The sequence below is a fragment of the Trichomycterus rosablanca genome, chromosome 5, assembly GCF_030014385.1.
Source record: "Trichomycterus rosablanca isolate fTriRos1 chromosome 5, fTriRos1.hap1, whole genome shotgun sequence".
Taxonomy (NCBI): Eukaryota; Metazoa; Chordata; class Actinopteri; order Siluriformes; family Trichomycteridae; genus Trichomycterus; species Trichomycterus rosablanca.
This window is the reverse complement of record NC_085992.1, coordinates 51,978,156-52,001,180: the sequence shown is the minus strand read 5'-3', so window position 1 is coordinate 52,001,180 and position 23,025 is coordinate 51,978,156. Positions and strand designations below refer to the sequence as shown.

Sequence of the window (23,025 nt, the reverse complement as noted above, 5' to 3'; positions counted from 1 at the left end):
CGCTCCGGCGTCACGCTGATTTCCCTGCGCTCTCTCCTTCAGGGTGAGGAAGGACAACCTGACCAGCGGTAACAGCGGCGTGAACATGGAGGACGTGGACTGCGCCGGATCGTCCGTCAGCCACACCCACAACTCCATCACGTCCCAGAGCGCCAGCACTCACCAAGCGCATCCTCGCGGCTCTCGCACCCGGCACCACAGCGCAGGTCACATTTCATTACATAGCAACTTTTTACTATAGGAACAGGGTCTGTCTGATAACCTAAAGATCTTTTCTCCCGCATTCCTCCTCCTACGTTCCTCCCCCATTCCATTTCCTGCGTTCCTCCTGCATTCCTCCTCCTACGTTCCTCCCCCATTCCATTTCCTGCGTTCCTCCTGCATTCCTCCTCCTGCGCTCCTCCTTCTGCACTTTTCCTCGCGTTTTCCCCCCATTTCACCTCCTTCGTTCCTCCTCCTGCACTCCCTCTCCTGTGTTTCTCTTCCTGCACTCCTCCTTTTGTGTTCCTCCTCCTCTTGCATTCCTCCTCTTGCTTTCCTCCTCCCCTGTTCCTCCTCTTGCTTTCCTCCTCCTCCCTTCCTCCTGCTGCATTCCTCCTCCCCTGTTCCTACTCCTGCATTCCTCCTTCTGCATTCCTCCTGTGCTCCTTTTCCTGCATTCCCCCTTGCGCTCCTCCTCCTCGTCCCTCCTCCTGCGTTCCTCCTCCTGCGTTCCTCCCACATTCCTCCTCTCGCGTTCCTTCTCCTGCATTTCTCCTCCTGCGTTTCTCCTCCTGCACTCCTCTCGGCTGTGTTTTGATTTTGGTTCTCTCTCATCTCTCCTCCCACATTTTCCTGTATGTTCAGACATACTGAAATTCAGACCTCCATCCTCCGCCCCATAACCTGACATGGATCCCTGATTTGCTTTGTTTCCCTCTGCAGGGCATCGTGAGTACCGCAGTGAGTCTGTACAGCCTCAGTCCCAGCGGGCCCCTGTCACCAGTCGCTCGGGGCCGATCCTGGACCATCAGCAGGGCTCAAACGATCTCGCTCAGCGCCTGTCTAACAGTCAGCACTCCTTCAACACCTCCTCAGTAGCCTCTGTGTTCTCCCAGGTACTCCACAATGCTAGTAATGCTGGGTTAGCAATAGGAGTGGACGGATCCATCCAAATATCTATAGTATCAATACCAACTATCGTATAGTACTGTTTATTTACCTACAAAGATAGAGATAGACAGATAGATAGACAAACAGACAGACAGACAGATAGACAGATAGACAGACAGAAAGGTATGTAGACAGACAGACAGACAGACAGACAGACAGAGAGAGAGAGAGATAGACAGGCAGGCAGACAGTGGCTGTTAAACATTTATAATGTGTTTACATTTATTTATGATGAGATCTAATTGAAGTTTAACAGAAATTGATATTTTGAACCTGATGGGATCAGAATTGATTGAACTTTACAGCTAAATCAGTACAGTATTGTGTCGCGTCCCGAGAAAAAGCCTAAAATCTGATCTGAACCTCTTAATACTTTCTTTTAAACTCATTTCTGTAGATGGATGAACTGGATTAAACTAGTCTGGAAGTAATGAAAGTAGAAATAGAGTTTAATGAAGAATCATGACTAGGCTGGTGCGGTGGTTGCAGGTACCGCGTGTGTCGGCGGCGGGCGCGGTGCTGCCGGCTCAGCCGCGCTGCAGTCAGGCCTCCTCGTCGAGCTCCACCCTCAGCCTGCTGTTCGGCAAGCGTAGCTTCTCCAGCGGCCTCGTCATGTCGGGCCTGTCCGCCGCCGAGGGAGGGAACAGCACCGATACCCAGTCGTCCAGCTCCATCAATATCATCACGCCAGGACCATCGGCACGCCACGCCAACACTCAGGTATAATCAAAGAGTGCTGTTAATTAAGGCCCCGCCCTGCTCCCTACTACCTACCTGATCTGCTCCTCAGTAGAGAAGATTCTAATCAGACCTGGAGCTCATAATCAGATTATTTAGACGCTCTACTTACACAGAGATCCACCCATTACATCACTACAGGTGCAAAACACCAGCTCAACGTCTCCCTCCGTGTACCGAAAAAGCTTCAACTGTCCCTGAATTTAGTGAACTAAAGTAAAACTTCCTCCTTTCTCTTTTTTATCAGTGGGCATCAGAAGCGTACGAGAGCATAGACGCCACGTCCACCGCAGACACCGGGTCGAAGGAGAACACCACATCAGGAGAGAAGAGCATGGAGTAAAGCCGGCGGGGGTCCGTCACGGCACACAAAATCGCTGCCACCTCACATGACATGTTTTAAACCAAAACACTGTAAATGTTTAATATTAGTAAAGAAGAACGAATGAGGACTGAGACTGTGAGTGCTGGACATTGTTAAGTCTGTGATATTGAACACTTGTAGTCACATGAGCACGCCGGGTCGGCTGGTGAGTATTTTTGACATTTAGGGGTCGACCCAGTGTGTTAATTCTGGACTACACATCCCAAATAAACCCTGATAACAAAACACTCAAACTAAAACCCTTCTGTTTGTCAGTAGTCATCTAACCAAGTCTTCATTTTAGCTAGGGAGACCATAACTGCTTATCTAATCAGGGTCGCAGGGGAGTGCTGGAGCCTATCCCAGCTTTTCAATGGGCGCAAGGCACACAGTAACACCCTGTCGGGGCGCCAGTCCATCGCAGGGCACACACACACACACACACACACACATTCACCTACAGGGCAATTCAGTGTCTCCAATGAACCTGACTGTGAGAGGAAACCGGAGCTGCCGGAGGAAACCCACACAGACACGGGGAGAACATGCAAACTCCACACAGAAAGGACCCGGACCGTCCCACCTGGGGATCAAACCCAGGACCTTCTTGCTGTGAGTGTCCAGTTCATCAAAACACAAAACTGCAGCTAAATGTAAATTAGCTATTTAGTGAGAAAACAGGAGATGATGTTACTGCTGCAGAGGGAGTTTTTGCATTTCACACCACGATGCATCACAGATGGATGGACTGCAGCACGTCTGCCTTGTTAAAACGTATTTCCCTGATTATAAAACAGTAAACGTTTGCTAAAGGCTGAATGGAGGGGATTGAATGGATTATCTGACCATAAAGGCATTTGTTAGTTGTCTTGTTAAAGATCTTCCACCCAGTGAAGGTGTCCGTTTGCCCCATGCTGCCATTGTACCACAAGTGTCCTCTTTTTTGAAAACCAAAAAATGTTCACCCTTATTTTAGGCTGTAGCTGTGGTTAACAAGTAGTTAATGCGAGTATTTACAAAATGGTCCTGAAGACCGTATTTAATTCGCTTGTTTTTCCTGCAACACCCTGTGTTTCAGTTAATTCCACTAGATGGCGCTCTCCAAACCTCTATCGAGTTTGGCTAAAGTCGAGTCCACCATCTCTACAAACACAGATATTCATTCTTCACCTTTGCATTGAGCCCTGGGGTAACAGTGAATGAACCAAAGAGAAGAAAAGTCGACCCTAAATAAGGGTTGGACAGGTAATTACAGAGGTACCTTGTAACTCCACGTTTCCCTTAAACAAATCTGCATCAGTGTGGAATAAGGTGCAGATCCAGGGTTACAGCTCCACATGTATCTGTGTTTATCTGGATTCTCCTCCCTGTTTCACTTTTAAACTTGTGTTACAGCTCCAGCTTCTGAGAAACGGTGAGAATCAGAATCAGCTTCTCCCAGAGTCTAAAACACTTCTGGTTGAAAATAAAGCTTAACGTGGTTTAATGTAGTAAAAGAAGGAGACAGGAGCACTAAACTTCTCTTCATTATTACTGCTCATAAGTTCCTCCACTAATCACATTCCTCACTCGCTGTTTTACTACAATAAGTCACGCTAAGTTTTGTTCACGTCACAACTCAGCTGCACAAAAGCGGTTTTGTCACTTCTCATGTGAATGCGCCGGTGCTGAAGGGAATACGGTATTCCAACATCAAGCATCTCCACCATTAAGAAGCGTCAGGAAACAATAAAGAAGTAAAACTAAAGTGCAGCTTTTATTGTATTTTGATTGATGTGTAACTGTTAGTAATTGTATTTCAGTGTGTTTATATTATATTTGTGTTATTTTCAGTGTTTAAGTGTCAAAAACAACCTCATTATTTTACATGAGACTCAAATATCTGCAGCTCCACGGGACCATGGACGCATTAACAGGTTTCACAAACATCCTTATGGGGGAAAATACCTCGAAACTCGACGTCTTTAAAACTCGACGCCACTCCCAGACTAAAAAATAAATTAATTTTTCTTCCTTCATTCTTTTTTTCTTCTTTTTTTTTTCTTTCATTTATTCATTCTTACATTCCTTCGTTATTTCATTCTTTCTATAATTCATTAATTCATGCTATCTTTCTTTCTTTCATTAATTTATTCATCATTTTTATTTCAGTGTATTTAACTAAAAGTAGCTCCTAGAGGAAATTTAAACATGTTCTACCATCAGTGTAGAATTTAATAATAATTTAATAATGACTTTTAGATTTTACACAAATTACTTCAGCTTCACCTGACCAGACAAACCTGACAGCTCAGCTTTATACTAATGTGTTCAGAGGGGATTACACTCGGTGCGATCTGGCAACCCTGCATACCTGTTCTGACAGGAGTCAGTACCTGTACCCAAGAACGGATTAAGGATAGTCTGGGCCCCTGGGCAAAGAGTTGCCCAGGACCCCCCCACCCCCACCCCGCGCCCCCCCCCTCCAAAAACATAAATAAATTAATACATTAAACAACCTGTCAATAACTAACCCTAACACAAGAATCTGTTTCTTTCTACTCTTCTTTCTTGCAAAGTCATCCACTAATTCATCAAAATTAATCTGTCTGACCAAATCTGATTCAATGGCCAGAAGTGACAGTGAGTTCAGGTGGTTTTGGCGCATCCTAATCCTGAGTTCATTCTTAATACGAGCCAGTTTGGAGAATGAACGCTCCCCTTCGCAATTTGTGATAGGCACAGTCAAAAAAAGTCTAAGTGCTATGTAGACATTTGGAAAGGTTGACTGTAAATTCAAATTGATCATGGTTTTGAGCATTTCACTAGGACATTTTTCTTTTTCTGTTATGAATGATTTGTATTGTATCAATTCATCTGCCAGGCTCATGTTCAGATCTGAAGGATATGCTGCAGCAAATGAGTTAGCCTTTAAAGTGAGCTCACTGTTGGACATATTGTCAGGCATGAAAAGAACATCAAATAGCTCAGTTAAGTGTGTGTATGCATTCACACTGCTTGAAATTGCTTGTCTTAAATTTAAATAATTGCAAAATTGCTAAATTAATTTGTGTCTCTGCACTTAAGAGAAATTGAACATAATAATTTTGAAACAATACAAATTCAGAAACATTAAGTAAGGGCCTGAATCGCATATTTGCAACAAAACGTCTGTTATGAAATATGGTAGCTTGCCTGGCAATTTGTAGGTCCCTAGAAAGTCAAGGAGCCATGGTAAACGACTTCTATGGAAGTCAAGGGCCCCATAGCAGGGGCCCTCGTGATCAAGGGCCCTCTAATGGTATGCCCTGCTCTTCTCTAGGGCCCCCTGGTAGGGGCTCTCATAACCAGGGCCCTCTAAAAATATGCCCCCCTCTTTCCTAGGACCCCTAATAGCCAGAAGTCGAAGTCAGAGCAGTGCCACAACGCCTCATCCATTTTCATAAGGGGCCCAAAAGCATGGCTAGGGCCCAAAAGCATGGCTAGGGCCCCCAAAAGCATGGCTAGGGGCCCCAAAAGCATGGCTAGGGGCCCCAAAAGCATGGCTAGGGCCCCCAAGAGGCCCTGGGGTCAAAGTCCCTAATAGTCAGAGGATCCTTAAAATGGAGGGCCCTCGGAAATAAAAATATATTGTATCATAAATGTTGATAGGCATCGCAAAATGTTTTGGGCCAGGGCCCCCCCGGGGCCCCCTGACCTCAAGGGCCCCTGGGCGCTGGCCCCACTGGCCCGGTCAGTAATCCAGCCATGCCTGTACCTGAGTAAGATCTTATAATCCTGAACTTCAGAAGATTAAAGTAAGTAGATTTTAATTCATACACACATATTTACACTTGTGTTGAGGATTTTTGGGTTTTTTATAGCCTGATATAATGAATCTTGTTGTGTTTCTGCTGTAGTTTATCTTACACTGATGATAAAAGACGTTTTATTGAGGTGTTACCTGCAAAAACATGCTGCAATTATACACTGAGTGGTCAAATATATGTGGACACCCAGTTCTAAAGATTGCATTCTTTCGACAATCTTTATAAACAATAATAATAATAAAGCTGTAAAGTAAATTAAACTTTTTAAAGTGCTTCACATGTTCCAGGAAAGTCCAAAACAATTAAACTTAACAAAAGTTAATGTGGCTTAATGCACCAAAACAACCACTCAGGAACACCAAGGTTCTCTGAGTTATTACTGCTTATAATTGCAGTTGTAGCCTAGTGGTTAAGGTACTGGACTAGTAATCAGAAGGTCGCTGGTTCAAGCCCTACCATTGCCAGGTTGCCACTGTCGGGCCCTTAAACAAGGCCCTTAACCCTCAAGTGCTCAGACTGTTTACTGTGACAGCAATGTACATCGCTTTAGATAAAGGCTTCTCCTAAATGCTGAAGATGTAAATGTTCTCACTTCTACTGCTGTAAAATGGTTTAGTTGTTGAACTACTTGGTAAACAGTTGGTCAGTCTTTAATCGAGTCTTCATGTCTTGTTCTGCTTTGTTTAAACATGAACCTGAAGGCACCCCAGTGCTTTAGGATAAGATTAGCCAGACCTGTTCTACAACCTTCAGCCTACATACATTTAAGCATTATCTACAGCTTCATATTACACCAGCATTTCAAACACATGATGCCGGGTTTAATCCAGTCTGTTTTTTAGACTGTGTAGATCAGGGGTGTCCAAACTTTTCTTGCTGGGGGTCAGATGGAGTGAAAAATACACAACCACGGGGCCACGGGGCCCCACCATGTTGTTTATACAGCGTCTATACAGACTTCAGTTTCCAGATGATCTAACAATCACATCTACATACGGAATCGTTGGGCCTCAAACTGGAGGAAGTTTTGGTCATTTGCAGGAATGAGTACCGGCATCAGAAGTGATATGGATGGTTTGAGTCCCATTATCACCCTAATCAGCACAAAGCAACTACTGAAGATAAATAAATGAGTGAATAAATACAAATTATTTTTGTAGTTCACATTTGCATCACAAAACCAAATTATTAATAATAAAGAACGTCATGGGATTAAGAATCAGATGTTAACACTTATTACCAGAGATGTTCACAAGTCACAAAATACGAGTCCGAGTCGAGTCAGGAGTCAATATAATCTACACAAAACATATATTATAAATGTAGTGTAGAAATAAAGAAATAATCTGTAAGTTCAGATAAAAACAACAACAGATTAGCGAGTGTATTTAGCCGTTTTACTTCGTGTCTTTACTTTCCTCCTCATTGTGTAAATGAATGTAATTTCTGTAACAAGAAGGTTCCAGTTAAAAGCTTCAACTGATACGTTTTGTTTTCATTACAGAACAAAAGCGCTCGATAAATCACGGCACAGCGGCCAAAATCCCAAACACAGCAAAAACTATCATAACCGCTGCTTACCTTAGCTTCTGTTCTTCCAGACGCTATTACATTTATAAGCGTGTGTCCCATTAGGAACAGAATCCGTTATTTTGTAAATGTGCTTATAATTAAAAACCTCCAAACTTTTCCCCGTCGTGAAGTAAAACAGGAAGTCGTTAGAAAGCCGATCGAGCGTTTCATTACCACGTCATCTGTGTGACGCAAACCGAATAAATGCAAATAACAGCATTTCTTACTAACAATTACAATCAGAAGCTCTGATTGGTTCAGAAAGCGTCTTTCAACCATCAGCACCGATTCTGTAGGAGTGTTCCATTCACCCCGGTCGTTCCTGTGAAGTGCACTACGTAGGGTATTCCACCATTTTAAGTGAGATTCTGATCCAAAGGTAACGAGAATGTTCAAATGAAGTGAACTTCAGACTGTGTAGGGAGTAGGGAGCGACGCTTCATCACTACACCGGAAGCTGCTGGAACATTTACACATTGTGTGTGTTGTGGGTTAAGACGGCCGGAGCGTTATTATTATTATTATTATTATTATTATTATTATTATTATTATTATTATTATTATTATTATTATTATTATTATTATTATTAGAGAGCAGAAAATGACACGATCAGAATGATGTCAGATCGATGTTTCGTTCATCTTTAATAAAAACTAGCAGTGATGTGAGAATAAACAGTGAACGTCCAGAAACGCCGCACAATCCACCAAAAACACAAACGTAGCTCGTTTACTTTTACACCGTTAATCACGAACAATAAAACACCACGTGATGACATCACAGAGCGACTGTACGATGATAAAATCAGCTTTATTCCCAGATGACATCACAATATGCTAGACGGCCGAGCTTCATTAGTTTGATAGTTTAGAAAGTTTAGAAAGAAGCAAATTACGTTAATAGCAGGATCGCCTACCCTTAACTGTCCTGTAATAAATAAGCAGCATGTCCAGGCCACTCGTAATCACCCGTAACCGTAACTGATTAAGGAAAATGAGTCGAGGTCACGATGTAATTAATTGCAGTAGATTAGCGCTCTGTTCAGTGTATTTCTGCTCTGCCCAAAATGAATTCTAGGCTCTGTAACCACCCTAAAGATGAATAAGTGAATAATTATTTCATTTTATTCAGCGTATTTTCTATTTTTGTATTTTCATGCAGAACAATGGTCAATGCCAAGATCTGGACGCTTCGCAGGCACTTTGACGGGTTTCCCAAGAACAGCGACTTTGAACTCAAGGAGGAGAAACTTCCCGAACCCAAAGATGGAGGTTTGTTATATAGAATAAATAAATAAACCCTCTAATCAACACTAACATACAAAATACACAATCAAAGCAATAAGCAACCCGAAACAACCCAGTCTGTTAAGTAATCTCCTCACGAACCAACAAACCTTACACCGAAACAATCATGAGAATTCTGGAGACCATAAGTTATCCTTGGCATCGCCCTAATCAGGGTCCTACCAAATTCACAGGAAAATGTGCTTAGTTTCACAGACCTCGTTTCTAAAATAATAAATGATAGAATAAATAGAAGCTACCACAAATAGCACAACCAGCTTTAATAGATGAAAGACAAACTCAGTTACCCGAGGCGTGTTTTTATCTGTTTTACACTTCCACATCTTGGACATTTTGTGTAACCGATTGCTAACTGAATTGCTGTAGGATTGCTGGTGTAACTGAGCGTCTTTAGAGTTGCTGAGTTTAGAAATAAACTCTGAAAACTTTACTGCTTTGTTCTTTTGCAGCACAGAGACGATCACGTGTGTAGAGAAACACACTTTTACACTCATTATGGAATCCACAAGGGGACGAAAAGCCTCAATACGTAAACACACACACATCAAACACTGTCAGCACACGACGGATTGAAAACAACCGACCAAGTCACAGCTACTGATAACTACAGTCCGACACGAGGGAAAAACAAACTTCTCCTCATCATAGTCTTCTCAGCAGAAGTCTAAGCTCTTCTCATGGCACTGGAACACAAAAAACTAATTCATTCAATGACTCCAGATCATTCCTTCAGACATTAAACACCCCACAATAACCAACATACAAAAAGAACCAGAAGTTTGACGTTAGATTATGGTGTAAACCTGGGCATCGTGGAATATCAAAGGAAGTAACAAACAAATACAGTGGGGGAAATAAGTATTTGATCCCCTGCTGATTTTGTAAGTTTACCCCCTTACAAAGACTTGAACAGTCTATAATTTTTATGGAAGGTTTATTTTAACAGAGAGAGACAGAATATCAACAAAAAATCCAGAAAAAAAATCTCAAGGGAGCTGGAAGCAGAGAAATGCTGGATATGACCCCAAGAACACCATCCCCACCGGGCATTTCTCTGCCTCCAAACACGGCGAGTGGAGTTGATGCCAAAGAGCTCAATTTTGGTCTCATCTGACCATATCACATTCTCCCAAGCTTTCTCTGAATCATTCAGGTGTTCATTGGTAAACTTCAGACGGGCCTGTACATGAGCCTTCTTGAGCAGAGGGACTTTGCGGGCACTGCAGGATCTCAATCCATTACGGCGAAGTGTGTTACTAATGGTTTTCTTGGTGACTGTGCTCCCAGCTCCCTTGAGATCATTGACAAGCTCCCCGTGTAATTCTGGACTGACCTCACCTTTCTCAGAATCATTCTTACCCCACCAGGTGAGATCTTGCATGGAGCTCCAGAGTGAGGGTGATTGACTGTGATCTTGTATTTCTTCCATTTTCGAATGATCGCACCAACAGTGGTCTCTTTCTCACCAAGCTTCTTGCTGATGGTCTTGTAGCCCATTCCAGCCTTGTGCAGGTCTACAATCTTGTCCCTGACGTCCTTTGATAGCTCTTTGGTCTTGCCCATGGTGGTCGAGAGATTTGAACGGAAGAAACAGATTCTGTGACAGGAGTCTTTTATACAGGGACAGGACTAATTTGTGTGCCTCATGTGCACATAACCGGTCTGTGGGGGTCAGAATTCTTGCTGGTTGGTAGGGGATCAAATACTTATTTCCCTTAATTAAATACAAATTAATTTATAACTTTTATTTAATGTTTTTTTTTCTGGATTTTTTGTTGATATTCTGTCTCTCTCTGTTAAAATAAACCTTCCATAAAAATTATAGACTGTTCAAGTCTTTGTAAGGGGGTAAACTTACAAAATCAGCAGGGGATCAAATACTTATTTCCCCCACTGTAAATAAAGAGAATAAATCAACCTTAACACTGAACAAGAGAACAGAGCAGTTCAGACCCTAAATAAATAAAGACGTTATTGTGGTACATTTACTGTTTGTGTAACACAGCCACACCACTAGGTGTCAGCATTTCCACAATAAAGAGTTACGTCCATGTAGTATGGAGTACATCATGGTAAATCACGCCAGCCCACTACGGCCTGGATCGATGGTTCGAATCCCCAGCTGTGCTATCGGCCATCATTTCTGAAATCACTCCAAATAATTTCTAACTCTCAGTGAACCACAGTGCAAGCCAATCAGAGAGTAAATACATGTACTCACAGCAAGAGGGGCCTGGCTTCGATTCCCAGGTGGAGCGGTCCGGGTCCTTTCTGTGTGGAGTTTTGCATGTTCTCCCCTTGTCTGTGTGGGTTTCCTCTTGGTGCTCCGGTTTCCTCCCACAGTACAAAGACAAAGAAATGCAGTCAGGATCATTCAAGCTACTAGAAATGACCACGAGTGTGTTCCTGTGATGGACTGGCAACCCGTTTGGGGTGTTTCCTTGCTTTCGCCCAGTGACTCAGACCCACTGTGACCCTGACCAGGACAAAATGTTGGTTAAACAGACAAAGAATGAAAGAATGAATGATTTTTGTTTATATGAAGTATAGAAGTATAAACAGTGTGTTTATTATTTCAGAGCTGATACTGGAAGCTGTTTTCTTGAGCGTGGATCCGTATATGAGGTCAGTAACTGTAGTATTACACACTATATGGCCAAAAGTATGTGGACACCTGACGTTCTAGTCATTTTTACAATAGACATTGTCTCAAAGCAACTTTACAAAATCCAGGACCAACAGATACAAAAACCCCTGTTGAGCAAGCCGAGGGCGACTGTGGCAAGGAAAAACTCCCTGAAAATTACAGGAAGAAACCTTGAGAGGAACCAGACTCAGCAGGGCCCATCCTTCTTGGGTGGTCTGGAGGTTTCTTGGGTGGTCTGGAGGTTTCTTGGGTGGTCTGGAGGTTTCTTGGGTGGTCTGGAGGTTTCTTGGGTGGTCTGGAGGTTGAAGCGTCTGTGAGGTCAGGCAGAAATGTTAGATGAGAAGTTCTGGCTCACAGTCGATATTCCAGTTCATTCCGAAGGTGTTCAGTGGGGTTGAGATCAGCTTAGCTGCAATTATGACCTCTGCTGGCTGGTTGATGGCGTCTGTACAGAGTCAGGGAATGATGCTGATCAGGGTGTGGCTCTCCGTGCACAGGGCTGATCCGCATATGAACTCGCCTCGTGCAGGTGAAAAGATGCAGTTGGCCACTGCTCAAGTATCGGAGGGGGCGTGTGTCAGTCTCGCTTTCCTCAATCAGGGCGGGGTCAGCTCCAGTAGAGACGAAGTATAATGCAATTGGGTAAAAATTGGACGCGCACAGTCAGACTTTTCATTTAGTTTAATACTGATGTTTAGAACACTGCTGGTAAAAACCTCTCTATTACTCTAACAATGATGTTTAGCTTTTAAGGGGACGGTGGTAGACTAGTGGGTAGAACTTTGGGCTATCAAGAAGATTGTCAGTTCAAATCCAGGCTCTGCAGCCACTGTGGGGCCCTTGAGCAAGGCCCTTAATCCTGTCGCTCCAGTGGCTGACCCTGCGCTCTGACCCAGGCTTCCAAACAAGAATTTCACTGTACTGTACACTTGAAGATGTACATATGACAAATAAAGATGTTTCTTTATCCAGTGGTTCACTGAGCATACAGTCTGCGACTACGAATGGTTCATATTCAGTCGTTGATACAGATCCCGCTAAAGCAGACTCAGGTGAGGAAGCTCCTACCATCCGTTCACCAGAAATAAATCCACAACATCAACAACAATCAGAACATAGCAAGATTTATACCTTCATCATGGATTCAAAAAATCTTTAAAAATAAGATAATAAACCGTGTCAAGGGGTCCCAGGACATAAGAATGTGAACACAGAGGGGTTTAAGAGGAACACATGCTGAGAACCCCTGACTATTTAATACTAAATTAACTTGATGTCATTATCTTACCGGTTCTTCAGCCGAGATCAGATGAAGGAAGGCGACGCCATGATTGGAACTCGAGTCTCCAAGTAAGACTCAAATTATCAAATAAAATCACAGCATGAGGCTGTAAGAGAGTGGTTTCCCCACTAGGAGGGCGCTGTTGCAAAGAGGGAAGGTGCAGCAGAGCAAATAAATGAGGCGTGTTTGAGAAAGCAATGAAGCAAGCCCACAGCAGTTAAGGTGGAATTTAAGGTGGAGTTTTTTCTTCATGTTTCTGGGTCATTCCTACAATTCGGTGCCTTTTGTGTCCCCAGTACTGATCATTGTATTTATTAAGTACATTTTAAACAATGCAATGTCTAAACATCTTACTGAAATAATGAACACTTTTAAATACTAAACACGATGTTTTCTACCCCCCCCCCCCCCCCCCAAATTACATGACTGTATACACACTGTTTTTGTCTCTTAGATAGCAGCACCACGTCCCCAGTGCTGTACATTCTGATTTAGTGATGATATATGAGGTTTAATCATGAAAACATCTCAGTCTTTCATCACTGTTTAAAAGCTTTGATTAAGTCCCTCTAAACCCTGGATTTTATTTTCTTTATGAGTTTGATTTTATTGCTGATTATCAGAGTTTTTCACACAGGTTGCCGTCCACCCTGTTATTTCTTACTACTGTCTCTTAAAATGAAGAGCTGTTTTACATCCTGACATCATTTCCTGGAGGGGAAACGACTGTGGAAGATGAGCGGCTTATTAAGCTCCTCATTTTAATGTTAATGTCCACCCTGTTACGGGATATATGAGAAAAAGCTGAACGATTTGATCTTTTTAAAAATAATCACACTAAAAAGCAGAGAATTCTTTGTCTGAATTTACTTTTATGCTAGCATGGTTTTGCTCACTAAAAGTTTCCACACTTTTATATGTCGGTTATAAGCGGTGAGGGCGGCAGGAGGAGTAAGATAAGATAAGATTCCTTTATTGATCCCCATTGGGGCAATAAATGACCCATGAGTGTTACAGCAGCTCCGGTACAGTAAATAGAGTAAATAAAATAGATATATAGATATATATCAGTATGGTAATAACAACTATGTAATAAAACACTATATATTCTATATGTAAATATATACGTATGTGTGTATGATGAAATGTAGAGTCCAGTCCAGGGGGATCTTGAGTTATGTAATCGGGCGTGTCTGAAAGACTGAGAAACGCTTATAGTCCTAATTTAGCTCTTTTGGCTTTTTGGACGCTGAAAGAAGCTTTAAGGGGAAGATATATAATATATATATATAGATATATTATAACTAGCAAAAAAATAATGTGAGTTCTTCATTATTCAGTCCAGTCTGTGATAAAGTCTGTAGTGAGTTCCTGACATTTTCGGTGCAAACATGCCAGGTTCCCGTCACATCTAGCAGGAGCAGCATTGTTAGCACGGCAGTCTCGACAACCTCGTGTGGGTAAACATGTTTCCCTCTGAACCACCTCGGAGTAAAACAACAGAAAATGTAAAATATCAGTTTTACAGAGAGTCACTTTAGACTCCGACACCCCGAATTATTACAAGGTCATGAAGCTTTCACAGGGCATCAGCGCTCACCTCCCCACCGTCATCAAACCTGAGTGATCGGACAAGAGAGGCAGAACGACAGAAACCCGACATCCCTGATCACCACAAGTTTCTATCACCAAGAACCTCCAAGCTCTGCGCCTCTGTCTATATTGGGGGTGGGCAGCTCCGGTCCCAGGGGTCAAAAATCAGGTGCAGCCAAAAGCCAACAAGCAGTGCCAGCGGATGGCTATGTGCTCAAACAAAAACAGTTATTGCTGATGGCAGTAAAAAGTTGGTACGACACTGGAAAAATGCATCAAAAGACGACGATGTAGAAAAGTGATGGAGTTTGTTTATATAATTCTTAAGAGTTTAAGAACCCTAATTATTTTCTCTTATGTAAGAATATAATCCTATTTATTATTTATTATTGATTCATTTCACTTGATTTTAGGGTGATCCAGAGCAAAAATCCCGGCCTTCCGGTGGGCAGTTACGTGGTCGCCAACTGCGGCTGGAGGACCCACTGTCTGTCCGACGGATCCAACCTGAAGCTGATACCTGACTGGCCGGCGGAGCTGCCGCTCTCCCTGGCTCTCGGAACCGTCGGCATGCCAGGGTACGTCCACCTTCCTTTCTCTTGCTCAGTCACGTCTACTAAAGCTGGATTTTTATTTCCGAAGACTTGAATTGGGTCTGTGTGTGCAGACTGACCGCTCTCTACGGTCTCGAGGAGGTCTGTCAGATCAAAGCTGGAGAGACTCTTCTGGTCAACGCTGCAGCCGGAGCCGTGGGTTCTGTGGTCGGCCAGATCGCTAAAATCAAGGTCAGTGTTTTCTTATTCTCCCATTTTAGTCATATCCAGTTCCGGTTCATCTCCTGGAGACTTCGATGGTGTACGAGGAGGGTATACTCTCCTGACACTGCCTCCTTCCGACACACCTTTGCTCCTCCTCCCTTTCTTATCCCCCTGTACTTTGGTGGATCGGTGCTTGAGGTACTTCGGTGAGATCTCCACGTTCCTTCACTTCTGTACAGGCACAGTGTTGAAGACTCCGCCCACTTTTTAGTCCCGTCTTTTCCCACCCGGCAGACTAGCGGCCGATTTTGTCTGCACGATTTTCTGCTGCACCGTCTGCACTGCTAATCGGGCCTGCTAGGGGGCGCCCAGCTGAGAATGGAACTGGAAGAGTCATCATTCTGTACCCAGTTCCAGTTGCACTGGCGACCCATCGTGACAGACAGTTAAACGTGGCTTTAAAACGTAAAGAAATAATAATAATAATAATATGGGCACCTGCCGCTCAGGTGGCGCAGCGGTAAAAACACACGCTGGAACCAGAGCTGGGATCTCGAATACATCGTATCGAATCTCAGCTCTGCCTGCTGGCTAAGGCTGAGCGGCCACATAAACAACGATTGGCCTGTTGTTCAGGTGGGTGGGACTAAGCCGGATGGGGTCTCTCTCTCATGAGGGTTAGCTTCGTTCTCCTCAATCAGAGCAGGGATCAGCATTGGTGGAGAGGAAGCATGACGCAATCGGACAATTGGAAAAGGGGAGAAAATGCATGAATAAAAAAAAAAATAAAAAAAAAAATAATAATAATAATATGGGCACCTCACCATGGACATCTCATCCCACAAGACTATGAGCATTAATATGTTGTTGCAACTGTGACACCAATTCCAGAAGATGATACTACAGTCCAGATTAGGTCCCAATCTTAAAAGTTAGACTCGCTCGCGAGGCATTTTTGTCTCATGGCATAAAATCTGTGATTTCTATCGTGCAGGGCTGCAGAGTAGTGGGCTGTGCTGGCTCGGACGACAAGGTGGCCTATCTGAAGGAGCTCGGGTTCGACTATGCCTTCAACTACAAGACCGTGGGCTCGCTGGAGGAGACGCTCAGGGAGGCGGCGCCACAGGGTTACGACTGTTATTTTGAGAATGTAAGAGCAGAAATGACATTACATTCATCCAAACATTCATCCAACTATTATTGAGGGTTAAGTGGCATCTTGGTGTGGTGAGGCTTGAACCAGAAACCTTCTGATTAGCTACCACTACCCTATAAATTTTCCTGATGCAACCCTCCTATTTCTCTCCGGGCTTGGGACCTGCACTAAGAGCGCACTGACTAGTGCGTCTCCCAATGACTAGGCTGTTTCGGCCAATCAGGTCCATGTAGGTGCTCACCTGGCCAATAGCATCGCTGAGATTTAATCTCCCTCCCTCATTATTCAGTCAGATCATCACTCAGAATTAAGGCGCCTCAGTAGGAGCATTTTAAGGGATCTAAGAATTTAGACACGCCCTCTTCTCAGGAGTGTAGGATGATGGGAAATGTGTCTGTTAGGTTTTTAGACAGTATTTACATTATCATTAATAATCATATCTGTTCCTGCAGGTTGGGGGGGAGTTCAGCAGTGTGGTGATTCCACAGATGAAAGTGTTGGGCCGGATTGCGGTGTGTGGGAGCATCGCCACCTACAACGACACCAAACCACAAACAGGTACCACCATTAATACAGGGTTTCATTATTTATACATCATTAATTATGAGACTGTAAATGTCGTTACTGTGGAACCCCCATTCTTGAGGGTCTCTCATATCAAACTTCTATTCTTGACCATAATAAAAAATGTCTCAACCAGTTTCGATTGGCCAGTTTGCCAGTGTTTGTCGGTCAGTGACTGCTAGGGGGCGCCCAATTCATTATTTGTTTAACCATTAAAAAAATCTTTTACTTTATTTTATTTCATTTTATTTCGCTTTATCTTATTTTATCTTATTTATCTACCTTATTTTATTTGATCTTATTTTGTTTTATCTTACTTTATTTTATTTTATCTTATTTTATTTTATCTTGTTTTATCTTATTTTATTTTGTCTTATTATTTTTATCTATTTTATTTTATTTCATCTTATTTAATCTTAGTTTATTTTATCTTATTTTATTTTATTTATCTTATTTTATTTTATCTTGTTTTATTTAATCTTATTTTATTTAATCTTATTTTATTTAATCTTATTTTATCTTGTTTTATTTAATCTTATTTCATTTTGTCTTATTATTTTTATCTTATTTTATTTTATCTTATTTTATTTTATCTTGTTTTATTTAATCTTATTTTATTTTATTTATCTTATTTTATTTTATTTATCTTATCTTCTTATTTTACTTTATTTTATGTTATTTTGTCATTTTATTCTTATCTTTATTTTTATTTTATTTTATTCTAAACGTGTTTCTATTTCCAAACTACAATGAAGTTGATCCGTGAAACACTGGAAATCTTTTCTACTTTTATCAGTTTCTTCTTTTATCACATTCTTCCTTTTACTGCCTTTTACTAAATGTCCCAACGGTTTTTTGGAAATGTGGTTTGTACATAAATCACCACCAGTAAAACGCTTGGTGTGGTTTCAGGACCGTACGTCCAGCCCCATATGATCTCCAAGCAGCTGCGTATGGAGGGATTCTTGTTCTACCGCTGGGAGCAGAAGGACCCGGACTCCATCAAGAGACTCCTGACCTGGGTCCAAGAGGTGAGAGAGAGACCGAAAATAAAAGCCTGCATCTGCCCGGCGCACAATACCGTCCGACTTCAAAGCGCTTCACCTAATTATAGTAAAAAGCTCGTCAGAAAGCTCATTAGCATTTCTATGGATTTGCAGCAGTGTTCAAACCACCTGATTAACATTAAAGTGAAAAGAACCGCCGGCCAACGGGAGAGATGGAACCCAAAATAAAAGACCCTCTTTACCCTCCGGGGGGGGGGGGGGGGGGGGGGGGGGATACCACTCTAAATATCACATCACTCGTACATGTGAGGGTAACCTGTCTCATTTATCACATCTAATGTATCACGTGACATTCATCTCATAGCCTTTCATACCCAAATATGGTCACATGCATGCAAATAACAAATAACCTGAGTTACATTTCTGATTCCTGGGTTCTTGGTTAAGTGTGGAGTTTGCATGTTCTCCCTGTATCTATGGTGGTTTCCTCCCACAAGTGTAAAAACATGCATTCACATGAGAAGCGGCTTTGCAGAGCGATTGGTTTGAGGGATTCACACAAGCAGGTCGATCCAAAAATGCTGTCAAATATGCGGCACATTTTCTTACGTTTGGATATTTTCAAAAGTAAGTTTGGATAGTTCCAAAACTCTCCAGCAGAGGCGCTTGACTTCATATAAATGTCAGATTGAGGGTCAAATTTCTCCGTCAGCTTCTTCCACAGTTCCTTGTCTTCACAGTCTTGTAACGGTGCGGGTTACAAAAGGAAAAATGCAAAAATGGCGCAAACTGGCTACTGATGAATGATACTAGATTAGCATTTCTTTGGTAACAAACCGCAGATTAAAGAAACAGTGGCCATATTTCATGTCAGCGGCACTGTGAGATCAACTGGTATATCACGATCAATGCATTGGGCAACCTAATCGCCGCTTCGTATCAAACAATTCGTCTCATTGGAGGAGCTTTGAAAGGGTCAGGCGAACCTTAAGGCGGCAAAATAGCGCCACACTCCATAGGAAACAACAACACAGCAGGGCAAAAACGGTTTTGTCGCTTCTCTTGTGAAATGTAGGGTGTAGCCCTGTGATGGACTGGGCGACCTGTCTGGGATGCTAAAATTCTATACTGGTGCCCAGGTGGCACAGCAGGATTTCCCCTGGTTCGAATCTCAGCTCTACCGGTCGCTGGGCGCCATCTAGCGGGCACAATTGGCAGTGCCTGCAGCGGACAAAATTGGCCGGCGAGTCTACTGGGTGGGAAACGACCGTACCGAATGGGCGGGGTCTTCGAAGGCTGTGCAAGGACACTGGTTAGCAGATTGAGGTGCCTGTGCAGAAGTGGAGGAGCTTCATGTACAAATCCACCGATGCAAACGAATATATCCTCCTCGGGGAAACGGGAGAAAATGCATAAATATATACTGTGCTCGTAACTTATGTTTTTTTTTCTTATTATTTCTAGGGGAAACTCCAGTACAGGGAGCATGTCACCGAAGGCTTTGTGAACATGCCTGCTGCATTTATGGGCATGCTGAAGGGAGCCAACATAGGCAAAGCCGTGGTAAAAGTGTGACTGAAAATAAACCCCCATAAACCATAACATGTTTTCTTTACTGAATTATCACTCAGCATTTTACGTTTACTTTATCTTACTAATTACTTACTAAAACTTTATTTGTCGCATTTATTTTATTCTAATTAACTAATGCTTTATGATTTAAACTTGGGTAAATGTGGATGCCCAGGTGGTGCAGCTGGATATCCAGCTAGCACACCAGCGCCGAGATTCTGAACTCGACGTTGCCACCGGTCGGCTGGGTGCCATCTGGCAGGCGTAATTGGCAGTGCCTGCAGCAGATACTAATTGGCCTCCGTATCTGCTAGGGCGGGAAGACCGGACTATAGCTGCATCCGAAATCGCATACTTCCATACTGAACAGTACACGAAAGCAGTACGCAAGAGCGGTTAGTATGTCCGAATACGTAGTATACATTAAACAGTATGCGAAAAGTACACGGATGACCTACTGCCTGGGCAGGCATTATTGAGTATGGAAACAATGCACACTTACGGTCCGATAATCGATCCCATAATGCAGAGGTCCCCAACCACCGGGCCGTGGGTCATTTATTACCGGGCCGCACAGAAAGAATAAATAATTAGAGATCACTACATCAGGCATGAAAACACTGCTTTTATTTTCAACCCACGCGTGTTTATCATCTCATATCACCCCCGGGTGGAAGCAGCATCTTGTTGCAGTAAAAAAAAAGATCATTTGTGAGTAGTATAGTTATTCTATTTTAAGTCTCTCCACCCCCGCCTGTCCGTGAAATTATCATTTTAACGGAAACCGGTCCGTGGTGCAAAAAAGGTTGGAAAACGCTGCCATAATGCAACTGGAGCCGCAAAGGCGTTCGAAAGAAGGCGGAAAGCGGAGAGTCAGACAAAAATGACAAATGTTATGATTAAGTACGACCCTGTTATATCATGTTATATACCCTGTTATAATGTTATAACGGTGTCGATGTGACGTTGGTAAGATGGCATACGTAATAACACATCTGAGGTTGCGCGCATACTGCACACTTGTGTACTGAATGTGCATACTGCTTTACCAGCCGAGCAGTGTGCACCGCCTCCAATCTAGTATGTACTATTTAAGTATGCGATTTCGGACGCAGCTCATGTGTGGGTGAGGAGGGCTGTGCACGTGTCGAAAGAGGCGTGTACAGCGACGTGCTCTCCTCGGATGCAATCAGCTATCCAACAGCAGTGGAGGACGAATTGAGTGTGCTAAATCAAGCGTAAAATGCATAAAAAATAATAAATAAATAAATACATTTGGGTAAATGTGTTTACTGTACGAAATACTTATGGAAATAAACGGCATGGATCATTTCAGTGTTTCTTGTTTCTTGTATCTATCCTGAGTTTTGGTTTGAATTTTCAGTGCTGTGATTTTTTATTGATTTTTTAATCTAATTTTATTGATTTATTAATCACACTCAGTCTACATTACAGAGTCCAGTGATAATGAGCTACAGTATTGAATAAACCGTGTTGAAACAAGTGATTTGGTAACAGGAGTGGGTATCATTGGGTATAGAAGGAGAAAGCAAAGCTGAGTTGCAGCACAACGTAATTTAATTTAGGTATTTCAGCATCTACTGTAAGCACTATAATATTATGAAGAGATTCAAGGAATCATGTTTGAAACCATGTTTGAATGTGTGTAACCTTTGTGACCTTGACAGCATTGCATGAGAGGCTTGTGAGTACTTCAGAAAACCATTGTCACCTAACACAGTCCACCACGGCACCAAGAAATGCTACCTCATAACTCCGTTACACAAAAAGCTGAGTTTTCAGGGCCAAGTCAATCAACACAGTCAAATGAGCCAATGTTTAAGCTTGCTTTGGGGTAAAACAAACACTAAAGGTAATCTGACATAGTATGGTGGTGCATCAGTACCCACTGCATGGATGATTTACATATAGGTGAGGATATTAGGATTTTAGAGGGACTGATGCTGCCATAAAGTTGATGCCAGGCCTCAGTCTGCAGGCTGTACAGCAGCTTGGCCTCATAGACACGTGTGTGCTAGACTGGCCTGCCAGCAGTCTACTTCTGCCAACTATTAAAATGTATACTGTAGTATATGTATATAGACTGTTAAGCAACTGCAGTATCTTCAGGACATAGCTGCCTGGCTAGCTCAGTAGGTAGAGCATGAGACTCTTAATTTGTTTGTTGGGCACCCAAGGACATGAAGGCTATGGTGTTGGTATCATCCAATGGAAGAGCTCCTGTGGCTCAAATTGCACACACTTGGGTGGTGCAGTGGTCCACCACGCTAGGATCCAGGTATGAATATCATCCGTCAATGAGTCTACAAAGTCATTATTGGCAATGTCTGGGGAAATGTGATTAATCTGAGCCCTGTCTAGGGTATTCCTGCCCCGTGCCCATTGTTTCCTGGTGGAACCGGGTCCCCACGAGCCTGACCAAGATAAAGCAGGCAAGGAAGGCACACAGGCGTTGGAACTAGATGTTGGAACGATGGAAAAGGAAGTCAGAAGAATCATGTTTTCACCAAGATGAGTTAGAGAATACGAATAAAAACGATTATCGTGGGTTTGTATGGTGCTGGAGCCTTTTCAATGGGCGCAAGGCACACAGTAACACCCCGGACGGGGCGCCAGTCAATCGCAGGGCAATGAACAAAACATAATTTACTTAATTCAGTACAGTTGTATATTATCTCAACACTTTAACCTGCTCAGGTATGTTGTACATATTTTCTTGAATATGAAGTAACTTACTAGCATTTCCAGATAAAGACGTTGCCTTAATGGCAGCATGTGTCTCTCTAAAATCCTAATACCTGCCTCTGCATCAGTGGTACCATGGAGTGGGCATCGATGCACCACCATAACCTGTTTTTTTTCCTCACAACAAGCTGAAACGTGGACTAATTTGACCACAGAACACATGTCCACTATCTTCTGATTGATCTGAGATGAGCCCGGGCCCAGAGAACACCTCTCACTTCAACAAAAGCGTCTATAGACCGCACGTACGCGTAAGTGGTCCAGCTTCACGGTTTCCTACACCAGGTATTCATGGGACACACGTGTCCTGTTTTACATCCCATGTAAAAATGTCATTTGGTTTTCGTCTCCTTGGTAACCCAGCTTCTGTGATGCAAACCAGTGCCGATTGAAATGAGATGAAACACGAGGATATGAGCTCAAAACAAAATAGCCAACATCTGAGGAACCGGAGTACGAACTTTGAGGTTTGAAGTGAAGTGAGGTTGGGCATTGTGGGTTATTTTGGACTTAAATGACATGAAATGTGTGGAAAATACCTCAGAAGTACCACAATTCTGCCAATGGTGCATGGTACATTTTAATTCTTTGTGCTTTAAGAACAACAGTACACCAGTAGCTTTTACCCGGCTGTATTTACACCATTTACAACACATCTAGTCGGTGTGCATTTGTAATGTCACATTTATTGTATAATTTATAAGGCTCTAAGTTTGACCATGCATCTCTCCATCCGATCTCAGTTTTCCATTACTGTA

The 23,025-nt window shown here is 42.7% G+C and overlaps 2 protein-coding genes across 8 annotated transcripts in view; both read left to right on the top strand.

Annotated features, from left to right (window-relative positions):
- Positions 1-2,502, top strand: part of pcnx2 (pecanex 2) — a 44,273-nt gene extending 41,771 nt beyond the window's left edge. Inside the window, exons 32-35 of the mRNA XM_062996325.1 lie at positions 43-206; positions 925-1,097; positions 1,642-1,872; positions 2,138-2,502. Of these exons, the coding sequence (XP_062852395.1) occupies positions 43-206; positions 925-1,097; positions 1,642-1,872; positions 2,138-2,233 (664 nt within the window). The 3' untranslated portion in view covers positions 2,234-2,502. The remainder of the gene's footprint in view (positions 1-42; positions 207-924; positions 1,098-1,641; positions 1,873-2,137) is intronic.
- A 6,278-nt stretch (positions 2,503-8,780) lies between these two features.
- Positions 8,781-19,511, top strand: LOC134314677 (prostaglandin reductase 1-like). 7 transcript variants are annotated; one of them, XM_062995365.1, is made up of 10 exons: positions 8,781-8,886; positions 11,502-11,551; positions 12,129-12,143; positions 12,879-12,919; positions 14,858-15,022; positions 15,112-15,229; positions 16,197-16,352; positions 16,811-16,916; positions 17,835-17,953; positions 19,394-19,511. In XM_062995365.1, the coding sequence occupies exons 1-10, from the start codon at positions 8,781-8,783 to the stop codon at positions 19,502-19,504; spliced, it is 987 nt and encodes a 328-aa protein (XP_062851435.1). In that variant the 3' UTR covers positions 19,505-19,511. The 7 variants fall into 7 exon arrangements, with proteins under 7 accessions (XP_062851435.1, XP_062851433.1, XP_062851434.1 ...); XM_062995363.1 differs by lacking the exon at positions 12,129-12,143 and adding an exon at positions 12,479-12,487 and having other exon boundaries at positions 11,502-11,557; XM_062995364.1 differs by lacking the exon at positions 12,129-12,143 and adding an exon at positions 11,897-11,900 and having other exon boundaries at positions 11,502-11,557; positions 12,874-12,919.
- Positions 19,512-23,025: the final 3,514 nt, after the last annotated feature.

Excerpts from the sequence above, each read along its gene's own strand:
- LOC134314677 (XM_062995359.1), top strand. The coding sequence starts at position 8,781 with ATGGTCAATGCCAAGATCTGGACGCTTCGCAGGCACTTTGACGGGTTT. Across the intron at positions 11,546-12,857 it reads TGAGCGTGGATCCGTATATG|CGGTTCTTCAGCCGAGATCA; the intron begins AGGTCAGTAACT and ends TCATTATCTTAC. Across the intron at positions 16,353-16,810 it reads ACGACTGTTATTTTGAGAAT|GTTGGGGGGGAGTTCAGCAG; the intron begins GTAAGAGCAGAA and ends CTGTTCCTGCAG.